This window comes from Ciona intestinalis, chromosome 8 (assembly GCF_000224145.3).
Source record: "Ciona intestinalis chromosome 8, KH, whole genome shotgun sequence".
Lineage (NCBI taxonomy): Eukaryota > Metazoa > Chordata > Ascidiacea > Phlebobranchia > Cionidae > Ciona > Ciona intestinalis.
In genome coordinates, this window is record NC_020173.2 from 2,914,785 (window position 1) to 2,927,282 (window position 12,498).

Below are 12,498 nucleotides of genomic sequence, written 5' to 3' on the forward strand. Positions count from 1 at the left end.
AGGTCCGTCTTCCGTCAACATTAACCAACTCTCCAGTGATCATGGTCGCCTTATCTGAAGCAAGGAACCTTATGAGGTCTGCAACTTCACTTTTAGTTGTTATACGTCCGTTTAACTTTGTCATATTTTCTTCTTGAAAGAGCTGCTTTGCCTCATTAGATAATATGAGGTAGATATCTGTATCTACGAATCCAGGGCTGTATATCATTTGTATTTAGTTTAAACTGTAATATAGCTATGATTGGTGAGTCATGTTAAACTTCGTTCCAGATGAACGCGGAAGCCGTCGTCTTCGACCTCTGTCCATTTATTAGCGGTTGTGACAATTTTAGCGCAGGCATGTTTAGTAAGCAAGGAGCGTCACGGGTGGTAACTTTGTGGTGAGTGAAGTTTATTTAGTTTTCTAGTTGTATCTGGTTTATTCCTATGTTGCATATATGAAAGTAACTTTAACTGAACCTAACTTAATTGTTTTATCTTCGAGTGGGGAGGTAACGACTATCGTTAAACCACGTTGCCTGAGTTACCACGTATGTATAACTTTTGTAGGTGAATAATACAACATAGCAGAATAATGCCAAGCTTTAACGATAAAATATCTGAATGCTTTTAAAAGTTTGTTTGCCATTAGCGCAAAGTTAGTTTTGTTTCAAATATTACCGTTTTTAGAATATACGTATTGGATTTTTATGGTACAATGATTATAAACTTGTAATAATACCTTATCACTGTAATTTGTAAATTGAAGCATTTGAAACCGCTTCATAATTCTAACGCGTTCTTCTCTCCTTGCCCGTTTGCGGCAATATTATCACGCGCGCGGCGAGGACCTTAATTACCGAATAATTCTGCCTCTTACCGAAAATTTGAGCTTTTGTATTTTGTTGTGACCGACATTACCTTATTACATTAATGAAATATATTTTTCTAAATACGCCATTTCATAGGACTGGTTTAAACCCATCTATGCCGAAACCAATAATAAAATATTAATAAACGCCCAAATTTTCCAAAATATTTTATTGCGGACATTAAATTAAATGCAAATATATTTAATCCGTATAAATATTGAGTTCGCATACTGAACATTAAAGTAAAGATCGTCCCCCGTCAATAGTAATCAACTCTCCAGTGATCATGGTCGCCTTATCTGAAGCAAGGAACCTTATGAGGTCTGAAACATCACTTTTGGTTGTGAGTCGATTCCTCAGTTTAGTTATGTTGTAGCCGATGATCTTACGCATGCGATCTGTAGGTATTGTGCCTTCGTATATATCAGTTTCTACAACGCCCGGACTGTGTACAATAAGGATATTTAGTTTGTTGTATATCTTTTACAAAGTGGGGGGAGATGGGACATTTTTCGTTCTATTTTCTCATCTTATTAAACAAAACAATTTCAAAGAAATATGAAAACTGTCCCCTTACAATTTCCATAGACCGTGGTTAATTGTTTAAAACACGATCAGGATATTTGGATATTATGAGCTAAAGCTGTCCCATCTTACCCCACAGTACTATACCACAAGTTAGCTTACCACACGGCGTTACAACGTATTCCATACTTGGTAAAATCTAGAAGTAAATGCATAATGGTTAATAACGGGTATTGTTCGGGTATGGCCCACGTTATCATTTACTTTTCTTGTCCTATTTAGTAATTAATACAGAATATTTACAGAATTGTGTAACCGCAGCTCCACTACTCTAAAATTGTTGTTGATTGTGCGTAAACGGTTCGAAAATATGAGATTTAGCTGATAACGCCATTACGTCTTACCCCACAGTATTATTAATTGCAGAAACAAAAATCTTTTTCGAGAAACAAAAGTATTATGTAGTGATTGTCATGTAGTAATTTGTGGTTTAGTAGTACAGTACGTAAATTATTACTATACAAAATATTTCGGTACATAGTAGTACACAAAGTATAATTATTGTTAATCTCAAAGAGCCCTATCGACAATTGAATATTCTTAACAAATTTGCCCATCTTAATTGTTTGCCTCGCCTTTATATTAATTTGTCTCACCTCACGAAATTTACAAAATGCATAAAAGCAACAGTTTTGTAGTGTATACAAAATACTGTTATGTCTGCATATATTACATACCTGCCGCAATGGTTTTAGTTAGATGGGCAATTGATATTTTTGCCATCCCATACACAAGGAAATTGCGAGCGTATGTCTCTCTCGCAACGCTGCACAAGTTGACGATGTTTCCTGTAGCGATTAATCATCAACTTTCATGACTTAGGTAGTTTACAGTAAACTTTACCTTTAGTTTTGCTGAGGTATGGCCTTGCAATCTTGGTTAGATAGATTGGCGCTTTAACATTAATGCTGAACACTTTATCGAAATCTTCACTGGTGTACTGCACAAAAACGGCCCTGCTGTAAGTTTCAGTACTATCCATGACGCAAAATGTTGTATAAATAGGCTTAATGCGATTACCACACACGCGCACAGCTTTAATTTACATCTTTTCAGTATGATGTACAGATTGTCTGTTTATCTTACCTCTTCTATATCTTTGAACAATACGATTCCTGCGTTGTTAACCAAGACATCAAGTTGTCCAAACGTCTTGATCGTTTCATTCATCAACAAATCCATATCTTCTTGTTTTCTTAGATCAGCTGCTACTTCCAATACCTGAAGTAAAGTTATTGAACAAACACAAGTTTCATGGAATCGTTGTATTTACATGCGGAGATCCATTTTCTTTGCAAACTTTTGCAACTTCTGCCAATTCATCTTTCTGGGATGGTAACCCAGTGATGCACAATGAGGCTCCTTCCTTTGCAAATCCTTTAGCAGTTTCGGCTCCGATTCCCCTCGAACTGCCTGTTAGAAAATACTAAAATCTTCACAAGGTAAGCTTTAAAACTCATTTCTTACCGGTTACAAGAACAACCCGTTTCCCCGCAGCCATATTGAATAACAACACAGCGTGACTGAGCAGGTTTTCGATTTGAGCGAGACATACGTCACAGCACAGACAACTTTATTCGTTCCGAATGAATGCAGATACCACAGTTAGACCGAGCGCGCCGCCTCAAATCAACACGGTATTGCCGCAAACCAATACAAATACAGCATAGCTCCAGGGATAAGTAAAAATACATAGTACCGTTAGCCCATAATATAAGATTTTCTAATTGTGTTTTTAACAAGCAACGACGCTATTTAGGGTGGTGGGTGGCTGCGGTTACAGTTGTAAACACTCATCGTTTACTATCAAATGGAATCTAGTTGGCTATAAATTAAAAGGGGGATTCACGATTTTCAAATACAACCCATTTGATATATAAACACTACGAAGTGCAAATCCTAATATTTATTCAAATTACGTAATGTAGCATTAGGCGGTCAATGAAAGCATCTTTCCGCCGTCAATAGTTATCAACTCTCCAGTGATCATTGTCGCCTTATCTGAAGCCAGAAACCTAATAAGGTCTGAAACTTCACTCTTAGTTGTTATTCGACCATTTAGTTTGCTTTTGTTAAATTCAAGCAATTCTTGTTTCGTTATTTCTGTAGCAACGCCCTCGAGTATGTCTGTATCGGCAACGGCACCTGGGCTATTGAAAAAAATGTATTTGCAGTATTAGATTGGGTATGAACCTTTCATAACACTATTGTTCATATGAATGAGATCGTACGGCGAGACATGCCGGGGACCTGGGATTGGTCAGAGTTAGATAAGTCCAGAAATCATTCGCGACACCTGCTTACCTAACGGCATTGCATCTTATTCCGTTTTCAGCGAAATCTGAAACCAAATGGACGTTTGGTGTTTAAACTGTTTAAACACAATGATTTTATAATATGTTCCTTACTTACCAGCGGCTGTAGTTTTAGTTAAATAAGCGATTGATGCTTTTGACATTCCATACAGAAGGCAAGTTTTTAAATACCATTCCTTGGCAAAACTGCACATGTTGACGATATTACCTGAACATATCAATTATTAACATGTTATTGACATTAACCATTCAAGTAACCATATACCTTTAGTTTTGCTGAGATGAGGCTTAGCAAGCTTGGTTAGATAGATCGGCGCTTTAACATTGATGCTGAATGTCTTGTCAAAATCCTCGCTGGTGTACTGTGAATGTAAACACAAACCAACTTCATAAGACAGACAAATAACATTGTAAATACGGGTCTTAAACGTATCTAATTTATCCCCGCAATGATACACACACCCACAATACAAGTGTAGAATCATCGAGCTTCAAAGCCAAAGCCTCTGGGCTACAGGCAGGCGCGCCACTACTGTGTCACGACATCCATATATAAAGCAGCCTATTTGCAATATACGGTTTAACCATGTCTTACCATTTCTAAATCGCAAAATGAAAAGATTCCTGCGTTGTTAACCAAGACATCAAGTTGTCCAAACGTCTTGATCGTTTCATTCATCAACAAATCCATATCTTCTTGTTTTCTTAGATCAGCTGCTACTTCCAATACCTGAAGTAAAGTTATTGAGCAAACACAAGTTTCATGGAATCGTTGTATTTACATGCGGAGATCCATTTTCTTTGCAAACTTTCGCAACTTCTGCTAATTCATCTTTCTGGGATGGTAACCCAGTGATGCACAATGAGGCTCCTTCCTTTGCAAATCCTTTAGCAGTTTCGGCTCCAATTCCCCTCGAACTGCCTGTTGGATAACACTGCAACCTTAACAGCCCAATTTCACAAGGTAAGCTTTAAAACGCATTTCTTACCCGTCACAAGAACAACCCGTTTCCCCGCAGCCATGTTGAGTAACAACACAGCGCAACTGAGCAGTTTTTGTCTCGTAAGAGAGATGCGTCATAACACAAACGACGTCACATCGCAAACGATTAGTCTCGTTTCGAATAAACGCCGAAACCACAACGTTGCCGCATGCGCCGACTCGAAGCAAATGCGGCAACGGTGCAAACCAGTAAAATGGCCTGAAGCTGCCGTTGCCGTTTCAGTAACAATACCAGAAGTCTATGTTTTTTATTCTTTTTTATTGCCCCATTTGATAATAAAGAATATTTACAGAATCAAATAACCGTAGTCCCACGACCCTAAAAGGCGTTGTTAATTGTTCAAAACACGACCAGAAAATATGGGATTTAGGTGTTAACGGCATCCCATTTTACCCCACAGTACTACATATCATTTAGGCGCCTTAGAATATTTGTTAAACCATAAAACATTTTATTTATTGGTTATATATTATAAACAGTTTTGTATTATACATCATGTTATGTTGCATTGCAATATACAGCATCAGGCTGTCAATAAACCATCTTTCCACCGTCCATCATAATTACTTCTTCAGTGATCATGGTCGCTTTATCGGAAGCAAGAAACCTTATGAGGTCTGAGACTTCACTCTTTTTATTGTACGGCCATGTAGTTTGCTTATGCCACTATTTAAAAATTCTTGTGTCATCTCTTTTGTAAGGATATTGAACATTGCTGTATCGGTAACACCACCTGGGCTATAAAACAAATGTTTAAATATTAGTTTGAGTATGAAACTTATGACACTCTAGCCTATCGGTGAAAACGTACAGCGAGGAAAGCTGGAGGGTTTAAGATTACGGCAAGATTTGGCTCATTACTCCAACATTGTATATGAACATTCTATTCTATATGAATGAGGTCCTAAACTACATCAAAACATGCCAGGAACCTGGGATGTATTACTTAATGACATTGCATCGTATTCCGTTCTCAGCGAAGTCTAAAACCAAAACGCAAACGCACGTCTGATATTTTACTTTTCTTCAAAGCAATGTTTATATGCACTAATTACCAGCGGTTACCTACTTCCAATACCTGAAGTAAAGTTATTGAACAAACACAAGTTTCATGGAATCGTTGTATTTACATGCGGGATTCCAGTTTCTTTGCGAACTTTTGCAACTTTTGCTAATTTATCTTTCTGGGATGATAACCCAGTGATGCACAATGAGGCTCCTTCCTTTGCAAATCCTTTAGCAGTTTCGGCACCCATACCAGTCACACTGCCTGTTGGGAAACACTGCTTCAGTATTCTACTTGCTTAATTCTGTACCAACGACAATTCTTTCTTACCTGTTATTAAAACAACTCGTTTTGTTGCAGCCATCTTATTATACGCAAATAGCTGAATGTAACCTTGTCGTTGCACAAGCACTAGACAAGCATTTTCACTCTATATCTTGGTAAAAGAATCCTCAAGTGTATACGCCTTCTTCCTATAACACCTGCGCGAAGCACTTCTCATCATTTTACCTCAAGTCTACGAACTCGCTCTTTGCCCATGAGCGTACCGTGTCGGATTTTTGTGCTTCCTAGTTTAACGCTTTACTAAACCTGAGCATATAACGTTGTTAAATTACCACACCGTGGTAAATTTTAAATCGTTGTATTCATTTAAATCGCGCTTGGTTTCTTAACTTTTCAGGGAAAGCACCTTTCCTCCGTCAATAGTGATTATTTCTCCGGTGATCATGGTCGCCTTATCTGAAGCAAGGAACCTTATGAGGTCTGAAACATCACTCTTGGTTGCCAGACGACCTCGTAGTTTTGTTATGCACGAATCAAAGTATTGTTGTTTAAACTCATCAGATAGAATTCCTTTGAGTATATCTGTACCGTAAATACATCCTGGGCTAAAAGCACGAAGTTATATGCGTGTGGGCAAAAAGTTTGGATGGGCTAGCTTACCTAACGGCATTGCATCTTATTCCGTTCTCAGCGAAATCTAAAACCAAATACACGTTTGGTGTTTCAATTGTTTTAATAGCAATATTTTTAGCACTGTTGGGTCAGAAGATTTAGACTTTCACTCTTTTTTATTATTCCTTATGGCGATAAACAAAGATTATTTACACAATTAAATGCACATATTCTAACAAATCTTAAAGAGTGTTCTAAATTGTTAAACACTCGACAAGGAAATGTGGCATATTAAGTGTTACCGCGGTATATTCGTCTTACCCTGAAGTATTTAATTTGCTCTGCTTACCAGCGGCTGTACTTTTAGTTAAATAAGCCAGGGATGCTTTAGCCATTCCATACAGAAGACAATTCTTTATATGACATTCTCTCACCACGCTACACATGTTGACGATATTACCTGGAAGTTAAAGAATAACTCGAATGTCCACAAGTATATAATGGACGGTACCTTTAGTTTTGCTGAGATGAGGCTTAGCAAGCTTGGTTAGATAAGTCGGCGCTTTAACATTAACGCTGAATATTTTGTCAAAGTCCTCACTGGTGTACTGCAAGAGACTGTTATATAAAATGTTTGTATTTGTAAAGAGAAATGGGTTTATTATTTCTGGTTTTCCGTGAAAGAAACAGTTGTTATAACACGAATGTTTCAAATTATAACCTCGTGCCCGCTTACGTATAACCACGTTTGGAACTTGTGATTTTCTTGAAAGGATTTTTTGATCGGTATGGCTGACAATAATCAGACCATTGTGTTAAAGTAATTGCCGTTAAATGTGTTGCACAGTAGTTCTCATGAACTTAAATGTGACAACCTGCAAACTCATATCACCTGATCCAGATCCCCGTTCACAGTTATTCCTGCGTTGTTAACCAAGACATCAAGTTGTCCAAACGTCTTGATCGTTTCATTCATCAACAAATACATATCTTCTTGTTTTCTTAGATCAGCTGCTACTTCCAATACCTGAAGTAAAGTTATTGAACAAACACAAGTTTCATGGAATCGTTGTATTTACATGCGGAGATCCATTTTCTTTGCAAACTTTCGCAACTTCTGCCAATTCATCTTTCTGGGATGGTAACCCAGTGATGCACAATGAGGCTCCTTCCTTTGCAAATCCTTTAGCAGTTTCGGCACCTATACCAGTCGCACTACCTGAGCGTAAACCCGGCTTCAGTATTCGACTTGATTAATTCTATATAAATAACGACTTCTTTCTTACCTGTTATCAAAACAACTCGTTTTGTTGCTGCCATTTTATTATTTATATATACGTTAGCTAAATGTCGTTATATGCCAGACAGACAAACTGCACAATAGCAAAGTTCGTCGATTTAGTTGTGGGCAAGACTACACCGCTCCTTCTTCGTATAACTCTTGCGTGGAACAAATTCTTGTATCTTTCATGATCGCATTGTAAACAGGGCGATTTCTGTATGTGTAGCCCACGGCCCTAATTGAAATATAGACTATACTTGCTTATGATGCGATGAATCGTATACCCCTGCTTCGTTCTTGGCGTTTCGCATTATATCACCTTTAATATTTAAATGCAATATTTAAACTGCGAATCTGACACTGCCCGATGGCTCTAAAGTTGGTATATATATTTTTAGGCTTCTGTCCCTTACCAACACAATAGTATAGCACATCCCAGACTAACAGACTATCGATTTTCTTACACCGCCTTTTATTATAGTAGGGTGGGGAAGATGGAACACCTTTTCACTCTATTTTCTCGTCCCATTTGGTATTAAACCAAGAACATTCAAGGAATTATAAAACCGTATCCTCACGACTCCTATGGACCGTTGTTAATTGTTTAAAATATCATTAGGATATTCGGAAATTATGTGCTAAAGGCGTCCCATCCCCCCCACCCCATATCTAAAAATATGGGTATACTTTATGCTATTATAAATATGAATAAAACTATGATACAGTTTGATGTTTCATTTATTCATATCACGTTACGTAGTATTAGAAATCACGCGGTCAATGAAAGCATCTTTCCACCGTCAATAGTAATCAATTCTCCAGTGATCATGGTCGCCTTATCTGAAGCAAGGAACCTTATGAGATCTGAGACTTCACTTTTAGTTGTTGTACGTCCTCTTAATTTGGTTGAACAACCTTCCCGGAAATGCTGTTGAACTTCCTTTGGCACAACACTATTCATTAGGTTAGTTTCAAGAACCATTCCGGGGCTGTTAAAGAAGGTTAAACTAAATTCCGCAATTAAGTTACGTTTAATTTTGCTCACCATGCGGCGTTACATCGTACTCCAATCTCGGCAAAATCTAAAAGTATATTTAAAGGTGTTGGGTAAATGGGCCAATTCTGGCCGAAATGAAACGTTCTCTAATTTGCCTCCCCGTAGGACTTCACCCATATATAGAATAGAATTAGAAACGCTCGCTATGAACACATGATGTATAGTTGTACATGTAGTATAGGTAACTTACCTGCAGCCGTGGTTTTTGTCAGATATTCAATTGCCGCTTTAGACATCCCGTAAACAATAAACTTTGGAAGATACCAGTTTCTTACTACACTGCATAAGTTGACAACGTTGCCTGCAATGATTACAGAACAACAATTGATATTAAAAGACTTTGTTTTATCTACAGGTCCCATGGCATTTCAAACCGCAGGACCCTATCCACGTAGAATGTAACTAACTACCTTTAGTTCTGCTTAGATATGGCTTAGCAAGCTTGGTTAGATACATCATTGCTTTAACATTGATGCTGAAAACATTGTCAAATTCCTCACTTGTGTACTGTTGAAGAAAATATACCATTTTATTAATGAAATTCAGTGTTATATAATCTGGAAAAACATTTCTTTACATCAATCAAGTAACCTGCTCTATATCGCCATACAATGCAATTCCGGCATTGTTAATTAAGACATCAAGTTGTCCAAACGTCTTGATCGTTTCATTCATCAACAAATCCATATCTTCTTGTTTTCTTAGATCAGCTGCTACTTCCAATACCTGAAGTAAAGTTATTGAACAAACACAAGTTTCATGCAATCGTTGTATTTACATGCGGAGATCCATTTTCTTTGCAAACTTTTGCAACTTCTGCCAATTCATCTTTCTGGGATGGTAATCCAGTGATGCACAATGAGGCTCCTTCCTTTGCAAATCCTTTGGCAGTTCCGGCACCTATACCAGTCGCACTGCCTGTTGGGAAACACTAGAAGTTAAGGTATTATAAAACATCCTGAAACTCTTGCTATATTTGATTCATAATCAAAACATTTAGCACTGCATATAATTTACCTTGCAAACGTTAAGTTTATTGCTTCTTACCTGTTATAAGCACAACTCGTTTCGTTGCATCCATCTTACACAGTATCTGCACACGAATGTAGATTCATAACTAACAACGACAATATTTGATTAAATGACGTCACTTAGTCTGCGGTATATACAACCTACGTCTGTATTTGCTTATTTGGAATTATGAGAAGGATTGAAAAGCTTCATAGCGAAAACTATCGTTTTCGATCTATGCAGGTTGTCCTTTGTGATTAAAGACGTGGTTGCGAAAATCAACAATAAAGGTTTACAAAAAATGAAATTAGAAACTTTACCAATCAAGAAAATGCAATATATATATAGTAGGGTGGGGGAAGATGGGACACCTTTAGCGCATAATGTCCAAATATCCTGATCGTGCTTTAAACAATTAACAACGGTGTAAAGTCATGAAAATACGCTTTTAGAATTCTGTGTATGATCTTCGTTTACTACTAAATGGGACGAGAAAATAGAATGATAAGGTGTCCCATTTTTCCCCGACCTACTATGTATAGTAGGATCAGCATCTTAGTCATCCTACCCCACAGAAAACTTGACAACCTGCACCTCTTATATCTAAAAAGTGGGTATACTTCATGCTACTATAAATAGGACCAAACTGCAGCAAAGTTTGAATTGTTTTATTTATTTAAATCACGTAATGTAGCATTATGCGGTTAATGAAAGCATCTTTCCACCGTCAATAGTAATCAACTCTCCAGTGATCATGGTCGCCTTATCTGAAGCAAGGAACCCTATGAGATCCGAAACTTCACTTTTGGTTGTTGTACGTCCCCTTAATTTGGTTGAACAATCTTCCCGAAACTGCTGTTGGACCTCCTCTGGCAGAACGTTAACCAATATGTCAGTTTCAAGAACCATTCCGGGGCTGGTAAAGAAGGTTAAACTTACTTCCGCAATTAAGTTACGTTTATCTTTGCTTACCATGCGGCGTTACATCGTACTCCAATCTCGGCAAAATCTGAAAGTAGAAATATGGAATTTATTAGTAACGTATAGGGACTGGAGGGTGTTGGGAAAATGAGCCAACTCTGGCTCGGATCCAAAGGCCCCCTACTTCGCCTCGCCAAAGGACTGTATCCTTGTAAAGTAGAAGTAGAAACGTATAATAATAATTTATAGTATCTAAATGTACATGTAGTATAGGTAACTTACCTGCAGCCGTGGTTTTTGTCAGATATTCAATTGCCGCTTTAGACATCCCGTAAACAATAAACTTTGGAAGATACCAGTTTCTTACTACACTGCATAAGTTGACAATGTTGCCTGCAATGATTACAGAACAACATTGGATATGTGTACTAATACAAACTCTGGTCCAAATCTCAAGGTCCCATGACATTTCACGCTGTAGGACCCTATATCCACGTAGAATACCATGTTCTAGTGTAAATATCTACCTTTAGTTTTGCTGAGATGAGGCTTAGCAAGCTTGGTTAGATAAATCGGCGCTTTAACATTGACGCTAAAAACATTGTCAAACTCCTCACTTGTGTACTGTTGAAGAAGGTATTATATTTTAGTAATGGAATTCAGCGTGATGGTATAATCTGAACAACATTATTTCTACACCTCAGTCAAATAACCTGCTCTATATCGCCGTACACTTGAATTCCAGCGTTGTTAACCAAGACATCAAGTTGTCCAAACGTTTTGATCGTTTCATTCATCAACAAATCCATATCTTCTTGTTTTCTCAGATCAGCTGCTACTTCCAATACCTGAAGTAAAGTTATTAAACAAACACAAGTTTCATGGAATCGTTGTATTTACATGCGGAGATCCATTTTCTTTGCAAACTTTTGCAACTTCTGCCAATTCATCTTTCTGGGATGGTAACCCAGTGATGCACAATGACGCTCCTTCCTTTGCAAATCCTTTAGCAGTTCCGGCACCTATACCAGTCGCACTGCCTGTTGGGAAACACTAGAAGTTAAAAACATCCTGAAACTCTTGATATATTTGATTCATAATCAAAACATTTAGCACTGCATATAATTTACCTTGCGAACGTTATGTTTATTGCTTCTTACCTGTTATAAGCACAACTCGTTTCGTTGCATCCATCTTACACAGTATCTGCACACGAATGTAAATCCATAACTAACAACGACAATATTTGAATAAATGATGTCACTTAGTCTGCGGTATATAAATGTCTCATCTATTTTGTTCATTTGGATGCATGAGAAGGTTTGAAATGGTTTATAATTGTGGATACTAAACCTGTTAATAGTGGTGCAAGCACGTGTTAATACGTCAACACTTATGTTTAGGTGGTTTATTTATCTCGTATGTTTTAAACTGGCTGTGCAAAAAGCAATTCGAATGGTAAATACACACAAGCTGTTACTGCTGCCAAGCACGTACTGTTAATGTAACTGAATTCACTTGCAATTTACTTTTCGATAACTGGCGTTTTCGTTGTATTCAAGTCTTCCA

The 12,498-nt window shown here is 37.5% G+C and overlaps 5 protein-coding genes across 5 annotated transcripts; all 5 read right to left on the minus strand.

Moving 5' to 3' along the window:
• Positions 1 to 1,005: 1,005 nt before the first annotated feature.
• On the minus strand, positions 1,006 to 3,027 carry LOC100181369 (uncharacterized oxidoreductase TM_0325-like). Its single transcript, XM_002127353.5, has 7 exons — positions 2,904 to 3,027; positions 2,710 to 2,849; positions 2,523 to 2,657; positions 2,280 to 2,376; positions 2,114 to 2,224; positions 1,539 to 1,575; positions 1,006 to 1,296 (listed from the first exon to the last, which is right to left on the minus strand). Exons 1-7 carry the CDS (start codon positions 2,935 to 2,937, stop codon positions 1,089 to 1,091), a joined length of 762 nt encoding a protein of 253 aa, XP_002127389.1. The 5' UTR covers positions 2,938 to 3,027; the 3' UTR covers positions 1,006 to 1,088.
• Positions 3,028 to 3,327: 300 nt separating this feature from the next.
• LOC100183731 (uncharacterized oxidoreductase TM_0325-like) lies at positions 3,328 to 4,869 on the minus strand. The gene is made up of 7 exons (XM_002127376.4): positions 4,741 to 4,869; positions 4,534 to 4,673; positions 4,347 to 4,481; positions 4,017 to 4,113; positions 3,849 to 3,959; positions 3,741 to 3,777; positions 3,328 to 3,586 (listed from the first exon to the last, which is right to left on the minus strand). The coding sequence occupies exons 1-7, from the start codon at positions 4,772 to 4,774 to the stop codon at positions 3,367 to 3,369; spliced, it is 774 nt and encodes a 257-aa protein (XP_002127412.1). The 5' UTR covers positions 4,775 to 4,869; the 3' UTR covers positions 3,328 to 3,366.
• A 1,519-nt stretch (positions 4,870 to 6,388) lies between these two features.
• Positions 6,389 to 8,265, minus strand: LOC100186091 (uncharacterized oxidoreductase TM_0325-like). Its single transcript, XM_018813081.2, has 7 exons — positions 7,945 to 8,265; positions 7,738 to 7,877; positions 7,551 to 7,685; positions 7,170 to 7,266; positions 7,008 to 7,118; positions 6,707 to 6,743; positions 6,389 to 6,651 (listed from the first exon to the last, which is right to left on the minus strand). Exons 1-7 carry the CDS (start codon positions 7,976 to 7,978, stop codon positions 6,432 to 6,434), a joined length of 774 nt encoding a protein of 257 aa, XP_018668626.1. The 5' UTR covers positions 7,979 to 8,265; the 3' UTR covers positions 6,389 to 6,431.
• Positions 8,266 to 8,660: 395 nt separating this feature from the next.
• LOC100175900 (uncharacterized oxidoreductase TM_0325-like) lies at positions 8,661 to 10,133 on the minus strand. Its single transcript, XM_002127434.5, has 7 exons — positions 10,045 to 10,133; positions 9,776 to 9,915; positions 9,589 to 9,723; positions 9,408 to 9,504; positions 9,188 to 9,298; positions 8,986 to 9,022; positions 8,661 to 8,929 (listed from the first exon to the last, which is right to left on the minus strand). Exons 1-7 carry the CDS (start codon positions 10,076 to 10,078, stop codon positions 8,710 to 8,712), a joined length of 774 nt encoding a protein of 257 aa, XP_002127470.1. The 5' UTR covers positions 10,079 to 10,133; the 3' UTR covers positions 8,661 to 8,709.
• Positions 10,134 to 10,661: 528 nt separating this feature from the next.
• Positions 10,662 to 12,298, minus strand: LOC100179031 (uncharacterized oxidoreductase TM_0325-like). The gene is made up of 7 exons (XM_002127486.4): positions 12,090 to 12,298; positions 11,830 to 11,969; positions 11,643 to 11,777; positions 11,457 to 11,553; positions 11,212 to 11,322; positions 10,981 to 11,017; positions 10,662 to 10,924 (listed from the first exon to the last, which is right to left on the minus strand). Exons 1-7 carry the CDS (start codon positions 12,121 to 12,123, stop codon positions 10,705 to 10,707), a joined length of 774 nt encoding a protein of 257 aa, XP_002127522.1. The 5' UTR covers positions 12,124 to 12,298; the 3' UTR covers positions 10,662 to 10,704.
• Between the last annotated feature and the right edge of the window lie 200 nt (positions 12,299 to 12,498).